General features: G+C 43.9%; 2 protein-coding genes across 4 annotated transcripts in view; one reads left to right on the top strand and one right to left on the bottom strand.

Moving 5' to 3' along the window:
• Positions 1-6,857, bottom strand: part of RFTN2 (raftlin family member 2) — a 118,742-nt gene extending 111,885 nt beyond the window's left edge. Inside the window, exon 1 of the mRNA XM_016193115.2 lies at positions 6,759-6,857. The gene's annotated coding sequence lies outside the window, so the exon portion shown is untranslated. The remainder of the gene's footprint in view (positions 1-6,758) is intronic.
• MARS2 (methionyl-tRNA synthetase 2, mitochondrial) lies at positions 3,868-17,250 on the top strand. Of its 3 annotated transcripts, XR_009550677.1 has the most exons (3): positions 3,868-5,711; positions 15,841-16,703; positions 17,131-17,250. XR_009550677.1 is itself a non-coding variant. In XM_007534423.3 (2 exons), the coding sequence occupies exon 1, from the start codon at positions 3,921-3,923 to the stop codon at positions 5,685-5,687; it is 1,767 nt and encodes a 588-aa protein (XP_007534485.1). In that variant the 5' UTR covers positions 3,868-3,920; the 3' UTR covers positions 5,688-5,711; positions 15,841-17,065. The 3 variants fall into 3 exon arrangements, 2 of the variants coding, with proteins under 2 accessions (XP_007534485.1, XP_060050196.1); XM_007534423.3 differs by lacking the exon at positions 17,131-17,250 and having other exon boundaries at positions 15,841-17,065; XM_060194213.1 differs by lacking the exons at positions 15,841-16,703; positions 17,131-17,250 and adding an exon at positions 6,626-9,033.
• The last annotated feature ends 372 nt before the right edge of the window (positions 17,251-17,622 follow it).

Raw genomic sequence — 17,622 nt, 5'->3', positions numbered from 1 at the left:
GAGAATAGAACAAATGCTACAAATGTTTATCTGGAACCAGAAAAGACCTAGAATCTTGAGAAAAAAGAACAGAACCGGAGGCATCACACTCCCAGATCTCAAACTGTATTATAGGGCCATTGTCATCAAAACTGCTTGGTAATGGAACATGAACAGACACACTGACCAGTGGAATAGAATTGAGAGCCCAGAAATGAGGCCCCACACGTATGGACATCTAATCTTTGACAAAGGGGCCCAGACTATTACATGGGGAAAGCAGAGTCTCTTCAACAAATGGTGTTGGAAACAATGGGTTGAAACATGCAGAAGAATGAAACTGAATCACTGTATTTCACCAAATACAAAAGTAAATTCCAAGTGGATCAAGGACTTGGATGTTAGACCAGAAACTATCAGATACTTAGAGGAAAATATTGGCAGAACTTTTTTCTGCATAAATTTTAAAGACATTTTCAATGAAACGAATCCAATTACAAGGAAGACTAAGGCAAGTATAAACCTATGGGACTACATCAAATTAAAAAGCTTCTTCACAGCAAAAGAAACCACTACCCAAGTAGAAACACAAAGCAGAAATTGACTGAATTTGAAGTATGGCACCAAAGTAAGAAAGCAGAAGTATACTAGAATTTGCAGTGAGTACCTCCCTAATACTTCCTCTCCACTTTTCCAAGCTTTGGGTCCATGACTGCTCAACAATTTGTTTGGCTTTGTATGTTAACTCTCTTTTCAGTCACCAGGTTCCAGGTGTCATCAGGATGCCGGCCAGACTTCCCTGGATTGAAGACACCACCAATGTGTCCTGGAGCTCAGCTTCCCCAGAGACCCATCCTACTAGGGAAAGAGAGAGGCAGACTGGGAGTATGGACCGACCAGTCAACGCCCATGTTCAGCGAGGAAGCAATTACAGAAGCCAGACCTTCTACCTTCTGCAACCCTCAATGACCCTGGGTCCATGCTCCCAGAGGGCTAGAGAATGGGAAAGCTATTGGGGGAGGGGGTGGGATATGGAGATTGGGCGGTGGGAATTGTGTGGAGTTGTACCCCTCCTACCCTATGGTTTTGTTAATTAATCCTTTCTTAAATAAAAAATAAATTAATTAATTAAAAAAAAAAAAAAAGAAACCACTACCCAAACTAAGAGACCCCTCACAGAATGGGAGAAGATCTTTACATGCCATACATCAGATGAGTTTAATAACCAACATATATAAAGAGCTTGCCAGACTCAACAACAAGACAACAAATAACCCCATCTAAAAATGGGGGGAGGACTTGGACAGAATATTCACCACAGAAGAGATCCAAAAGGCCACATGAAAAAATGCTCCAAGTCTCTGATTGTCAGAGAAATGCAAATCAAGACAACAATGAGATATCACTTCACTCCTGTGAGAATGTCATACATCAGAAAAGGTAACAGCAGCAAATGCTGGAGAGGGTGTGGGGTCAAAGGAATCCTCCTGCACTGCTGGTGGGAATGTCAATTGGTCCAGCCTCTGTGGAGAACAGTCTGGAGAACTCTCAGAAGGCTAGAAATGGACCTACCCTATGACCCTGCAATTCCCCTCCTGGGGATATATCCTAAGGAACCCAACACATCCATCCAAAAAGATCTGTGTACACATATGTTCTTGGCAGCACAATTTGTAATAGCCTAAACCTGGAAGCAACCCAGGTGTCCAACAACAGATGAGTGGCTGAGCAAGTTGTGGTGTATATACACAATGGAATACTACTCAGCTGTAAAAAATGGTGACTTCACTGTTTTCAGCCGATCTTGGATGGACCTTGAAAAAATCATGTTGAGTGAAATAAGTCAGAAAGAGAAGGATGAATATGGGATGATCTCACTCTCAGGCCGAAGTTGAAAAACAAGATTAGAAAAGAAAACACAAATGGAACCTGAAATGGAATTGGCGTATTACACCAAAGTAAAAGACTCTGGGGTGGGTGGGTGGGTGGGGAGAATACAGGTTCATGAAAGATGATGAATGACATAGTGGGGGTTTTATTGTTAAATGGGAATCTGGGGAATGTTATGCATGTACAAACTATTGTATTTACTGTTGAATGTAAAGCATTAATTCCCCAATAAAGAAATAAATTATTAAAAAAATGGAAGTTAGACTATATGGGGGCCGGGTGGTGGCACACTGGTTGAGTGCACGTTACAAAGCTCAAGGACCTGGGTTCGAGCCCCTCCCTTTTGCAGTGGGAAAGCTTTGCAAGTGGTGAAGCGGGGCTGCAGGTTCTTTCTCCCTATTTCCATCTCCCCCTTCACTCTCGGTTTCTGGCTTGTCTATATCCAATAAATAAATAAGGATAATTAAAAAAAACTATACATAGTCTGTCCTTTTAAAGAATGGTTACCTAATAGCAGAATTAAACAATGTTCCTGGGGTCTGGGAGGTGGCATAGTGGATAAAGTGTGGGACTCTCAAGCATGAGGTTCTGCTTTCAAACCCTAGAATCCCGTGTACCAGAATGATGCTCTGGTTTTCTTCACCTCTTTTAACAGCATATATATGTATATATATATATGACTAGCTACTGACCAACTCTGGCTTATTGCTGTGCGGGAGATTGAACCTGGGACTTCGGAGTCTCAGGCATGAGGGCGTGTTTGCACACCCATTATGCTATCTACGCCCGCCATAAATACTACTTTTAAAATAGCAATAGATCCCTAAGCTATACTTGTTATCACAGGAATACAAAGGTACAGACTCCAGAGAAGAGGTCACCACTGAGAAGAGACTGGACACAGGAGAAGGGCCAGGGCTGGTCATTGGAGACCTTCTATGTCAGCAGGCTGAGAGGAAAGGGGACAAAAGAGGGGTCAGATCTGATCACTAAAGACTTTCTATGCCTGCAGGCTGATAGGACGCGGTACACAAGAGCCATGCCTGGTCACAGTCTCTGCCAGCGGCTAAGAGGAGAGGGGCATAGGAGAAGGCCATGCCTGGTCCCTGGAGACCGACTCTGCCAGCTTCCCTGTGCATCGACCCTCAGAGCTGCTTCATCGCAGGTGTCCGGTCCCATGATGGTGGAGCCGCAGGGGTGGCCGCGGTCTGCCGCGTGGCGAGGTAGGCGCCGCGGCCGTCAAGTTCCTGGGGAGCCGCCCCCACCCGCGTGGTGGGACAGGACGCCCGGTCCAGCGCTACCCGCCAGCCACAGCGTCCACTTGGATGTTGTTAAATGACGGGCGGACGGAGGCCGGAGTGGCGCAGACGTCTGCCTCCCTCAGCGCCGGCGCTGTACCTCAGACAGGCCGGGAGCGGCAGAAGGCTCAGCCGGTCCTCGGGGCCATACAGGAGAAACCCACCAACGTCCCCGTGGCCGCGCCCCGAGCCGCCCGGTTTGCGGAGCAGGTCTAGAGACTAAATTAACCCCGTCAGCTCGCCGCCAGGTCCGACACGCCGGTCCACAGGCAGCGACTGGGGCTACGACGTGCCTGCCCGTGTCGTAGCCCGCACCCTGAAGAGCTCAGGCTAGAGGAGACGTTCAGATCACAGGAAGACGCGGAGCACACGGCGCTGCAAAGCCCCGGCTTCCTCCCGCCATTCCCGCAGCAGTCACCACCCTCCCTCAGCTGCTAGCCCGTTTCCACAATTCCCAGCGGCTAACGTCCGGGGACCGAGTAAGACGGCGCGTGGGGCGGGGCGAAGGTCTTGGGGGCGGGGGGGGGGGTGTTTGAACGCCCAGGGGCGGGGCGAGACGGGGCGCGCGCGGGGCGGGGAGAACGTCTGGGGGCGGAGCGGGGCGGCCATCCGGGGGCGGGGCGAGACGGCGCCTCCGTGCGGTCTTCATTGGCTCCGGGGCCGGAAGCGGCGGCGCAGCACGGCTGCGCATGCGCCGCGCACACGTGCCCCCCCCCCCGACGTCTCCTTCGTTGCTGGGTCCCTACCGGGGACATGCTGCCGCCGTTTGCCTCCAGGCTGCTGGGGCGCCCCGGGGCGGGGAAACTCTGGCTTCTGCACGTCTCCTGGCCTCGCAGCTACTGCTCGCGCCCCGTCGCCGCCCGCGATGGGGACAGCGACGCCGACGGTGACTCGCGCGTCTTCTTCACGACGCCCATTTTCTACGTGAACGCGGCGCCGCACATCGGACACCTGTACTCAGCGCTGCTGGCGGACGCCCTGTGCCGCCACCGGCGCCTCCGCGTCGTGGGCGACGCGACCACGCGCTTCTCCACCGGCACAGACGAGCACGGCCTCAAGATCCAGCAGGCGGCGGCCGCCGCGGGCCTGGCGCCTGCCGAGCTGTGCGACCGCGTCTCGGCCCAGTTCCGGCAGCTGTTCCGACGGGCGGGCGTGGCGTCCACCGCTTTCGTGCGCACCACAGAACCCCGGCACCGCGCGGCGGTGCAGCACTTCTGGGCGGCGCTGAGCGCCCGCGGGCTGCTCCGCAAGGGGCTGTACGAGGGCTGGTACTGCGCGTCAGACGAGTGCTTCCTGCCGGAGGCCAAGGTCGGCCGGCAGCGAGGCCCGGAGGGGGCCCCGAGCACCGTGTCCCTGGAGAGCGGCCACCCGGTGGTCTGGACCCGGGAGGAGAACTACCTGTTCCCGCTGTCCCAGTTCCGCGAGCAGCTGCGCCGCTGGCTGGATCGCGAGCCGGGCGCCATCGTCCCCGCGCCCTTCCGCCAGGCGGCGCTCGAGTGGCTGGACGAGGAGCTGCCGGACCTGTCGGTGTCCCGCCGGCGCAGCCTGCTGCCCTGGGGCGTGCCGGTGCCGGGCGATGACTCGCAGACGGTGTACGTGTGGCTGGACGCCCTGGTGAGCTACCTGACCGCGCTGGGCTACCCGGAGCCGGGCTTCCAGGCATGGTGGACGGGAAGCTGCCACGTTATCGGTAAGGACATTCTCCGCTTCCACGCCATCTACTGGCCCGCGCTGCTGCTGGGGGCCGGCCTGCGCCCGCCGCGCCGCATCCTCGTGCATTCGCACTGGACGGTGCGCGGCCGGAAGATGTCCAAGAGCCTGGGCAACGTGGTGGACCCCGGCGCCTGCCTGGACCGCTACACGGTGGACGGCTTCCGCTACTTCCTGCTGCGGCAGGGCGTCCCCGCCTGGGACTGCGACTACTCGGACACCAAGGTGGTGAAGCTGCTGGACGCCGAGCTGGCCGATGCGCTCGGCGGCCTCCTGAGCCGCTGCACCGCAGCCAGCATCAACCCGTCGGGCACCTACCCGACCTTCGGCGCCACCTGCTTCTCTGCGCGCGCCGGGCCGGAGGACTACGAGCTGCTGCGGGCGGTGGCCGCCCTGCCCGGCCAGGTGGCGAGCCACTACGAGAGCTTCCAGGTGTACAAGGCGCTGGAGGCGGTGTCTGGCTGTGTGCGGCAGACGAATGGCTTCGTGCAGAGGCACGCGCCCTGGAAGCTGAGCCGGGATGACCCAGCCGACGCCGCCTGGCTGGGCACGGTGCTGCACGTGGCCCTGGAGTGCTTGCGCGTGTTCGGGACTCTGCTCCAGCCCGTGACCCCGAGTCTCGCCGACAGGCTGCTGTCCAGGCTGGGCGTCGGGGCCACGGAGAGGGGCCTTGCAGAGCTTGACTTCCTGCCACAGTTCTACGGACATCCGAGCCCCTTCGAAGGGAGAAGGCTGGGGTCCGAGACCGGGCTCTTCTTCCCAAGACTGGACCAGTCCAGGGCCAAGCAGGTGAAAGCCCACCGGACCTAGACCTGTGGTTCTGGTTGACTCGTGGTAAGAAAGCGCATGTACCGCTGGTTCTCTCACCCCGAAGCTGGTGTTTGTTTAGCCTTGCAAGTCCCGTGTCCGCAGCCCCAGTTTTGCAGACCCCAGCGGGAAGGGGCGAGGCCGGCGTGCTGACAAATGCCACCTCACCGCGCCGCCTCCGTGTTGCTCCCGCGGCTTTCCGCTGGCCCGGCCTCTGCTGGGCACACGAGTGGGTGTGGGGACTCAACTCCCCCACCCTGGTTTTTGCAGCGTCATCCCTGTCTTGGTATGTATGTTATGTTTTCTGTTAGAAATTTGCTTCTTGGATTAAGCCTCGAAAACCCAGTAATCCAGATGAAACACGTTTACATCTTCAATTCTTAAACTCCATATTGCTTTGCTGGCGGTCCAGTGGTTGTTTTGTGACTTCAACTTCATTTAGTAGATGGCGCTCGTCTCACGCATTTCTTCACATCTGGCGTCAGAATAAGTTTTGTGCTCTATTTTTATAGGCTTCACATTTATAGAAATCTGTTGTTTAAAATCAGGTATCACTGCGACCGCTTGTTTTGCATGAATTAACTTTAAGAAGACCAGAATCTTCAGACTGTAATCATTTATGTGGACTATGATATAAAGCTCTCTTGAGACACTGTGTGTGCTCAAATTTAGTCTTTACTAATAGGTCACAAGTATAATTAAAATTTGTGTAGGCAGTTCAAAGGGCAATTTATTTTCTTGTATTTCTTTGTTTGAATTTTGTTATCGATATACATGATTTATCTTGTATGATTTCTTTTGGTCAGAATCTATAGTGTGATATAGAGATTGTGTAGTAGTTATATTTCAAGGAATTTTTGCTACTTTTCCTTTTTTAACTTATGCAAATTTCAGTTTATAAAAGTACCTTAGACCTCTTCCGTTGTCTTTTTTTGATGAAGGTGATGGGGAAGGGAAGAAAGAGCACTCTAGGAATCTCAAACTGAACTTGAGGATCTCTAAGACTCCATAGAAGAAAACAGAAAATGTTACAGTATCAACTCACAATGACTACAGTACAGTAAGCCATCTTACCTCATAGGTATTTGGACAGTTAGGCCAAAGTTTACAATGAGAATTTGCCTGGAAGTACTCCCAAGCAGAGGCTCACTATAAAGTAAAACACTGTTGGTGGTGTTTGCCCAAGTTTATTCTAAGTGCTACTGTTTAGTTCCAGCATCTGTTTATTAATCAGTGTGGTGAGTGATTTCTGGTTGCTAGGAAACATGATTTAGAAAAGAATGCCTGTAGGTATTCTAGAGGTAGGAGGACTATTTCTATAAATATTTCTTAGACTCCTTTTTCACCAGAATGGAATCCTGGTTTCTCCATATGACACATTTGTTATCTGCTGGGATTGCAGGCCATGTAACTGTGGCCTAGGGTCTCTATTCCCCTCCTCTATTTCTGTCTCTATCCAAACGAGAAAAATGGCTGCCAGTAGTGGTAGATTTTTTTTTTTTTCCTACTAGTTCAGAAAACTGGGAGGGTTTAGTTTTTGAAGAAAGCTTTGCAACTTATGCAAAACTAAGGCAGTATAATATTTTAGTACAATACATCTGACCCTAGGAATTTTGGATAGGAATAGAGGTTATTACCAAAAGGACCAGAACAATATCAACCAACTTAATTAAGGATGGATTTTTAAACCTCTCAAAGATTGCATCATTCTTTTTTAAGATAGGAAGGTAAGGGAAACCCAGTTTTAAGCTGTCTTTATCATCAAATACTATTTTAAGATGAAATGGAATATTAAGTCTAGAATTGATTTCCTAGTTTTTATGTTTTTCTGGGTTAACTTTCTGAATTAAGGGAGCTAGCTGTATAACAGGAAATAGCTGACCACCTTTTATACAGTCTGCTTAAGAATCTAACCACAGCCAGTTTCTACTTGCATTTTATTGGTGAAGGAAGGAAATCAGAAAGAACTATACCCTGAGAGGACCTTTCTTTGGTTTTTGACAACTAGAAATAATGTATTTTCTGATGTGTCTGTTCTCCTAAGAGCTATTGGAAGGTTCCCAATCCTTGGGTCTTGGTCTTGACCAAAGTAAGGAAAGACCGTATCTATATATAAAGGTAGCTCCATCTTTGGCTATAAACAGAATTTTGCCACCACTCTCCCTGTTTGGTTTATGGCATGGTTAACTCATCATACATCTTAAAAGTTCACAGCTCCTCACTTAAAAGAACAGGATGGTATGAGAGGTCAGGATTTTTAATTTTATCTTAAATTTAATTATTTTGCTTCAAAGGTTGTCACTGGGGCTCTCGGTGCTTGCACCATGAATCCTCTGCTCTTGGCAGCCATTTTTTTTCCTTTTTCTATTTCATTCAATAGGACAGAGAAATTGAGAAAGGAGAGGGAGATAGATAGGGAGAGAGAAAGGAAGACACCTGGCAGGCCTGCTTCACGGCTTGGGGAGTGTTACTGCTTCAGGTGGGGAGCAGGGGCTCGAACCTGGATCCTTGCGCAGAGTACTATTTGTGCTTAACCAAGGTGTGCCACCATCCAGCCCCAGGCTCTATTTTTTAAGTTTCTTATTTTCAGAACAGTGTTTCAGATTCTTTATATCATCACAGATTCACAAATTTAAGTATTTTGAGATAACATTTTACTAAATGATACTTTAAAAAATACACATTTATTTCTAAACATGAAAAACATTTAATATTTAAAATTTTTATTTGAGCTAGCTATTACAGTAACAAGAGTTTTATTAGAGGTCACAAACACCGAGATTTTTCATTTCACATGTACTTTTAATACAAAGCAACCTATTAAAAGGCTCCTTAGTTTAAATTCTGTCAACTTACTGAACATTTAGTACTGTGTTCTCAAGTCTACAGAAACCAGATTAAGTGCTCATTAACTCCACTTACTACCAAAGCAAACATCACTTTGTTAAAATTTCACATACCTGAAAATTCCTGGTAAATTGTATTTCACATAGGACAGTGAAATTATTAGGTCCTAATCTCCCCAAATTAGTGACATTTCAGTAGGGGTAGATAGCATAATGATTATGTAAAGAGACTCATGCCTGAGGCTCTAAAGTCCCAAATTCAGTCCTCTGCACCACCCACCACAAGCCAGAGCTGAGCAGTGCTGGGGGGGGGGGGATTAGTGACATTATGAATTACATAAAAAAACATTTTACATTTCTGTGAAGTGTAGCTGTTGGAAATGGGTTACACTTTGAAGAAGTGTCATGACAGCATGGTTGGTCTTTTATTTGTCATGAAGTTGTAATTTAAAAATACTTTACCAATAAATATTAAAGCTCTTGCTAACTTGGATGACCAAGAAGACATCTTGCTCTTTTTTTTTTTTTAAATTGATTTATTGAATAGAGATAGAAATTGAGAGGGATGTGGGAGATAGGGAGGGAAGGAGACACTTGCAGCCCTGTTCCACCACTTATGAAGCTTTCCCCATGGAACTAGGAACCAGCAGCTTGAACTCGGGTCCTTGTACACTTTAATGTGGGCACTCAACCTGGTGTACCACCACCTGGCGTACCACCACCTGACCCTGGAAGACATATCTTTATGTTCTAAATAATTTCTTAACTCTAAATTCAAGTTACACATCCCACAGTTAGCATGGCATAAAGAATATTTTTTCCATATTTTTGGAATATTGGTATATTTGGTAGAATTAGACTGGTGTTATTATAAAATAGTATCCTATAAACATTTTAAGGGTTATTTTAAAAAAAACAATTATTGAAGCACTTGATAAAGGCTTTGAAAAAGGATCTTCATTAACTTAAAAAAATTATTTATTATTGGATAGAGACAGGAACTGAGAGGGGAGGATAGAGAGGGAAAGAGAGAGATACCTGCAGCCCTGCTTCACCACTCCTAAAGCTTTCCCCTGGCAGGTGGGGACCAGGGGCTTGAATCCAGGTCCTTGCGCACCATAATGTGTGCACTACCTCCTGGCACCTTAACTTTCTGATTTATTTATTTATTGCCACCAGGGATATCACTGGTGCTTCATGCTGGCACTACAAATCCACTGCTGCTGGAGGCCATTTTTTCCTTTTTAATTTTATTTTTCCCATTTTATTTGATAGGACCTAAATTAAGAAAGGAGGGGAGACAGACCTGCTTCATTCCTCAGGTTGCATGTGGACGCTTGAACCTGGGTCCTTGTGCATGGTAATGTGTGCACTCAACCAAGTGCACCACCATCTGGCCTCCTGCATTAACCTCCTATTTAAATTTTTTATAAAACTTATTTTATGGAAGCTTCCTTCATTATAGCAAAATAAAAATATTTAGTTTAAGCTCAATTTCATTTGTAACTCATGAATGGAATGCAGTTAATCAAATTACAACATAAGCCTATTTTGATGTTATAGAAGAAAAATTGTAAGTACTAAAATAAATTGAAAATATGTAGTTAATTGCATGAAAGCTGGTGGTTGGATTTTCATGATATTTTACTATTTGGAAAGAGCTTTTTTATTTTGCTGAATATAAGGCAAATATTTTTTATTTTTCCCTTTTGTTGCCCTTGTTTTTTATTGTTGTAGTTATTGTTGTTATTGATGTCGTCATTGTTAGGATGGAGAGAGGAGGAGAAGACAGAGGGGGAGAGAAAGATAGACACCTGCAGACCTGCTTCACTGCCTGTGCTTTGTGCCACATGCATGTAACTCCTGGCAAATATTATTTATTTTTTTGCCTCCAGGGTTATTGCTAGGGCTCAGTGCCAGCACTAGGAATCTACTGCTCCTGGTGGCCGTTTTTCATTTTTATTTGATAGGACAAAGAGAAACTGAGACGGGGGGTGGGGTGGGGAGGTAGAGAGGAAGAGAGACAGATACCTGTAGACCTCCTGCTTCACCACTTGTGAAGCAACCTGGGATCTTTGCTCTGGTCCTTGTGCTTCATACTATGTGTGCTTCACTTGATGTGCTGCTGCCTGACCCCCTTATTAATATTTAGTATGACCTTGTCTATTAGTATTAAAACTGTTAGTAATTTTTAAAGTAGAAATATTTCTCTTACTAAAATGTTGTGTACATAAAAATCAGCCTGTAGAAACATTCTCAGGTAAACTGATGTCATAAAAAGTTTTTTAGCCTAAGAAGAGTATATAGCACTTCTTTTCCCATAATCCATGGTGACCATCTGAAAGTGGAACTAGTAACTCTCGGATATAAAAATAATGTAGATATTGTATTTTATATTTATATACTTATATATTTTATTACAAGTATATAATATATTATAAATATAAGTATATTATATACAGTATATATTATAGCTATATAATATATATTGTAAATATATACGAATCTACCTCTGCAAACTTAAAAATGATAGGTTTGATAACCATTAAATTTGCCTAGTCCTCATTTTTTATTTAATAGGGGAGTTAATGGTTTACAGTTGACAGTAAAATGCTATAGTTTGTGCATGGGCAACACTTCTCAGTTGTCCACACAACACTAATCCCCTCCAGGCCCTCCTCTGCTATCATCATGTTCTAGGACCTGAACACCCCCCCCAACTTTTATTTTGATGCAACACACCAACAACTAACCCTCATTACTCTTAATTGTTAAACAATAAGCTTTCAGTTTTCCTGTTTTTATCTAAAGTCAGCTTTATCTTCTAGTGTTCTGAATTTATCCATATATATATATATATATATATATTTTTTTTTTTTTTTTTTTTTCATGCCAGAGGCACCAAAGGTCTCAGGTCTCATTACCACTATAAACCACAGCTGAGTAGTGTCTGATTAAAAAAAAAAAAACAAACTCAAATCAATGTAAGTAGATAGATACACTTAAGATGAGATTTAAAAAAAAAAAAAGTTGTTGTGTAGCTTATTTTCATTTGGTACCAAACAGCAGATGTTTCCACCTGCAGATGGGGAAGCTCCACAAGTGGTGAAGCAGGGCTGCAGGTGTCTCTCTCCCTATCTCCCATTCTCAGTTTCTGTCCAAAATAAATAATAACCCTCCAAAAAGGGCAAATATGTAAGAATTTAGAATTAGTAAAAAACTATTTAAAAGTATTCAAATAACCTCAAATTGTTATTGTATACCTTAAAATTATTATCCTAAAACCCCAAAGAATAAGATACATCTTTTTAATATTAAATACATCTCTTATATACTACCATTGATCATTTCAGAATTATTTGATGTTGTATATCTTTATAGAATTATTTATGGAAAAGACTTTGGGGGGGCAGGTGATGGTACTCCTGGTTAAGTGCACATAGTACTAAGTGCAAGGACCTGCATAAGGATCAGGGTGGGGGTACAAACTTCACAAAAAACGAAGTAGGTCTTTCTCCTCGATCTCCCCCATCCTCCTCTCAATTCTCTTTGTCCTATCCAATAAAATGGAAAGAAAAATAAGAAGTGAATTCACAGTGCTGGCACCAAGCCTATGATAACCCTGGAAGCAAAAAAAGAAAAAACAAGTGGGGGGGTATTAAAGCTGCTTTTGCTGTCATGGCTATTTCAAGTTATCTATAAAAGTGGAGCAAAATAGTGCAATGAAGGTAGAAAGGGTTTAACTACAACAAATATTTATTAGATATGAGACAGGAGTTGAGAGGGTAGGAGACAAGGAGATACACACCTTTAACACTGTTTCAAGGAACATGAATAAAAATTTCCTCCTGCAGGTGATGACCCAGGTCTTGAACCTGGGTCTTTCAGCACTCTTAACGTGTGCTCAACCAGGTGCACCACTACCCAGTCCCCACACCCTCATCAATTAATTTTCATACCTTTTCTGTTTTACTTTGAAGAGAAAAATGAATATAATCCTCATGGAATTGAGAGTACTGTGGAAGTACATCCATTTGTCTTGGTAAAGTTCACAGTAGCCTACAATAAAATAGCTATGAAAGCACTCTACATGCAAGTCCTTTTTTGAACTAAGATGGAGTTAACTTGATATTTACAAAAGTTTTAAAACAAAAATAATAAAATAGAATATTTCATATTTTTAAGTAGCCTAGTTACTGAACAAAGGCTTGACCTTGACATGTATGTTTTGTTTAAAAATTTTTTTTAATATTTATTTTTCCCTTTTGTTGCTCTTGTTTTTTTATTGTTGTAGTTATTATTGTTATTGATGTCATTGTTAGATAGGACAGAGAGAAACGGAGAGAGGAGGGGAAGACAGAGGGAGAGAAAGACCTGCAGACCTGCTTCGCCGCCTGTAAAGCGACTCCCCTGCAGGTGGGGAGCCGGGGCCTTGAATGGGGATCTGCCAGTCCTGCAGACCTGCTTGACGGCTCGTGAATCGACTCCTCTGTAGATGCCAAGCCGGGGGCTCGAACCAGGATCCTTAAGCCAGTCCTTACGCTTCGTGCCATGTGCACTTAACCCACTGCTTGCCACCGCCTGACTCCCCTTATTTTCTTACCTTTTTTTTGTGTGTGTGCCTGCAGGGTTATTGCCAGGGCTCGGTGCCTGCACCACAAATCCACTGCTCCCGGAGACCTTTTTTTTTCTTCCCCTTTTGTTGCCCTTGTTGTTTTATCATTGTTGTGGTTATTATTATTGTGGACAGAGAGAAATGGAGAGAGGAGGGGAAAACGGGGGAGAGAAAGATAAACACACCTGCAGATCTGCTCCACCACCTGTGAAGTGACTTCCCTGCAGGTGGGGAGCCGGGGGCCTGAACCAGGATCCTTATGCTGGTCCTTGTGCTTCACACCAGATGCACTTAACCCACTGCGCCTACCGCCCGACTCCCATTTTCTTACTTTTTAAAATCTTTTTTTTCACTTATTATTTTACTTATCTTTTTACTTATTTATTTCAAATCTTATTTTTGTCACTCTTCTGCATGTTATTTTCAAAGTAAGTATTGTAAGTGGCCTTTAGGTATGTCAGAATATGTAGTATAGTTATTATAATTTATTTCTCAACCTCAGTATTTTAACCCAGAAACACGGTGATACAGGACATATACAGATGTCAATGGCTAACTCATCACTCATGAGGAAACATTTTTTGACAACATAAAATTTAACTCAAATTATAATTGGGTTATTATTTTCCTAATGTGATTAGGAGGCTTTAATATATAATTTTCATATTTTTCTAAAACATGTACAAACTAGTTGTGGTTTTCAGAGTGAACCTGAAGTTATAATTATAGGAAAAACTCCTCTAGAGTTGTGCTACCAAATCTCTATGAGTGCTGGAATAAAGTTCCATACAGTCAATTAAAATTGCTTATTTATATAATTTTTATTGTTTCACCCTATCTTCTATAAAAGGACTCTAATGTTTTCAGAGAAGATAGCTAGAATATATTAAACAAACATCATTTAAAGAAAAGTTAGCATAGTCATTTTAGTTAAAAATGTTCACATTATTTTGTAAATTTTGTATTTACTTACTTTATTGCTACTAGGGTTATCACTTGGGTTTGGTGCTATTTTTTCTTTCTAAGTTTGATATTATAGCTAGAAATTGGGGGGGGGGGCTTGAGGTGGAGAGAGAATGAGAGAAACCTGCAGGCCTGCTTCAACCATTTCTGAAGCTTCAAGGGAGGTTTCTGTGAGTGGGTGCTTGAACCCAGGCACTCAGGAATGGTAATGTGTACACTTAATCCAGAGCGTTACCACCCAGCCCCCAAGTCTGGAAATATATATATATATATAATTAGAAAATGTTTCTCAGAAGGATGAATATGTGAATATGGGATGATCTCACTCATAGGCAGAAATTGAAAAATAAGATCAGAAGGGAAAACACTAACCAGAACTTGGACTGGAGATGGTGTACTGCACCAAAGTAAAAGACTGTAGGGTGGGGAGAGAGGAGGGTTCGGGTCCTGGAACATGATAGCAGAGGAGGGCCTAGTGGAGGTTGAATTGTTATGTGGAAAACAGAAATTTTACGTATGTACAAACTACTGTATTTACTGTTGACTGTAAACCATTAATCCCTCAATAAAAATTTTAAAAAAATGTTTCTAAAATTCTTTAAGAGTAGATAATCATAGCTATTTATAGTAAAGGATGGAAATATGTTATAGGTGCATTTTATTAAAGTTTAATGTTTTGAAAGTTTAAAGCTTCAAAAACTAAGATCTCAATGAAAAAAATATTGATAGTGTTACTGTATTAAGATTTAAAAACCTGTATGGAATCTGACAGGATATACATCAGGAATACTGATGTGCTAAATTGTTGTAAGAACCCATAAATTTCAAATGTAAATGCCAAAGTGGAACAGAAATGGATTTGGAGATATTTTAAGTATATTTAAGAATACTGTGCTCACCTACTTCCTATTACACTTCCCTCACTCACTCCAAAGCTAACCTTATCAAAGCAAGGACTGCAAAAGCTGAATAAGGGCAAGAGACTGGCATTTTAATGATGACTCTTTAGTCACTATCAGGCTACCCCATCTGCTAGGGCCCTATTCGGGGAGTCCTGAGATTCCCAAACAGACATGATGGGCCTAGACCTCAAATAGATTCCTCACTCCATTGTTATTGGTCATCTCTATCAGGAACAAAATAGACACCCTTTGTGGGCCCCTCATAGGACCTTGCCCTCAACATGGATCAACAATGGTAGAGAATGTTCCATCCTCTGAAGGGACGATGGACAACATACTCTATGCTACATCTGAAGAAGATGGGTCAATATTGGGGCAGCTTGCAATGTTCCTACTCATGACCACAGAATGTGAGCTCAGATCTACAGGGATGCAGAGGTCGCATAGGCTCCTAAGCTGAATATGAGCCCCAGATCACATCAAATTGATGGGGTTTACAGTCAACAATATCTATACACCTTTCCATATTTGGGAGCTACTCTCTTCCCTGGTCCAGCTTTCTGGTCCTTTATCCAGCCATGACATCATCTTCCCAGACAATAACTTGGATCCACCTGCATTTCAGATTTCAGGCTCGGGGAAAAAAGAAAGAAAAACAACAAAAACTAGTATAGCCACAGGCCCTTTAGAATATAACTAAAATAGGCCTACTATCTTATCTACAAAACAGACGACCCCCCCCCCCAAGCTCTTCATCTGCACTATTCCAGCCTTTAGGTTCATGATTAGTCCACAGTTTGTTTAGCTTTATATGTTAACTTTCTTTTCAGCCACCAGGTTCCAGATGCTCACAAGATACCAACTTCTCTGGGCAGACAACCCCACCAATGTGTCCTGGAGCTCCAATTCTCCAGAACCCTGTACCACTAGGGAAAGAGAGGCAGGCTGGGAGTATGGATCAACCTGTCAACACCAGTGTTCAATGGGCAAGCAATTACAGAAGCCTTCTCCTGCATCCCACAATGACCTTGGGCCCATACTCCCAGAGGGTTAAAGAATAGGAAAGCTATCACGAGGAGATGGGATATGGAGTTATGGTGGTGGGAATTGTGTGGAGTTGTATCCCTTGTATCCTCTGGTTTTGTCAATGTTTCCTTTTTATAAGTAAAAAAAAAAAAAGGTGGTCCGGGAGGTGGTACAATGGTAAAGCTTTGGACTCTCAAGTATGAGGTCCCGAGTTTGATCCCCAGCAGCACATGTGCCAGAGTGATGTCTGGTTCTTTTTCTTTCCTCCTATCTTTCTCATAAATAAATAAAATCTTTAAAAAAAAGTAAAATACAGTGGGGGTAGACAGCATAATGTTTACGTAGACTCGAATGTCTGAGGCTCTGAAGTCACAGGTGCAATTCCCTATACCACCATAAACAAGAGCTGAGCTCTGCTCTGATTAAAAAAAAAAGGGGGGGGAGAGGAAGAGTAGTGTCCACTTTGGCCATAATTCCTATAAAAGAAATGGTTGTGATATGACAACATTCTACAAATCACATGTACACATCATAGGTGTCTGTTGAAATGGTAATGTAAGCTTTCTGCTGCTTTACATTTGGAGTGTCTAGATGCTTGGCTGTACCCGGGAACCTCTCCAGCCCCCTCAATAAAGTGCTTCCCCCCTACAAAAAAAGAAATGCTAATGTAAGTCTATAGTTAGAAGTGCTTTATAGAAGAATTTAAATGTAAAATATATACAAATTTACACACTGAACCAAAATAATGTGGAACTAGGATCTTATAAACATGTTGCTGACAAAAGTCTTAAAAATATTATAAAATGTGGCGCCTGTTGCTGTATATAATTTGTACATGCCATCTGGAATAAAACTGAAAAATCTAAACCAAAGAAGTTTTAAAATGGCAGAGTACAATATGTTGATATGATAGCCATGTAATGACCAAGTTTACAATACTTTTATCAGTATATTTTTACAGATTTTAATTAAATGTTACTTATAACTTCAATGTGTATGCATCAATAAAGAAAAGCATTATTTTCTCCTGCCCCTTCAATGTTCTTGCTAAGATACCCTTAACTGTGTCTCTCTCTCTGGTCCTTCTGTGACAGTGTACAAGCTATTTGCATTTTAAGCTCTGTCCCCAGCAGCTGCTTTGCTCTTCCTGATCAACTAGGAAAAACAATGAGGATCACCTGAGAACCCAACAAGACCAGATTCTCTTAAAAAAACTCACCAAGTCATGGGTGAATGCAAACATGTGTGGACAGAGGGGCTGAGGGAGATCTTTCTGAGGCTAAATGGCCATTCATAGGTGCCACTGACACACCACTTCCTGTCTTGAGTTTTACTAACAAAAAGACTGTTGAAGGGAGGAGAAAGTCATCTAAAACTCACCAGTTTACAACTGTGAGTCTCCATTGGTGTTGCCCCAGAGACTGGAACAGCAGCAGGGAAACCCTATATTGACATTGGGGGGACAGAACTGGCCGGGTGACTCACAATAGAATCTACTCTCCTGGTGGTCCAGATGTGTGGCTATGTAGTAGGAAAATTTTCACATTGTTCTGATAAACCAGTAGAAATGGTGAATAATTACCTCA

This window comes from Erinaceus europaeus, chromosome 7 (genome assembly GCF_950295315.1).
Source record: "Erinaceus europaeus chromosome 7, mEriEur2.1, whole genome shotgun sequence".
NCBI classification, from domain to species: Eukaryota; Metazoa; Chordata; class Mammalia; order Eulipotyphla; family Erinaceidae; genus Erinaceus; species Erinaceus europaeus.
The sequence above is the reverse complement of the archived record's forward strand: the minus strand, read 5'-3'. Positions and strand labels throughout refer to the sequence as shown.

Bases quoted from the DNA above. Each gene is read 5' to 3' on its own strand.
- MARS2 (XM_007534423.3), top strand. From the start codon at position 3,921: ATGCTGCCGCCGTTTGCCTCCAGGCTGCTGGGGCGCCCCGGGGCGGGG.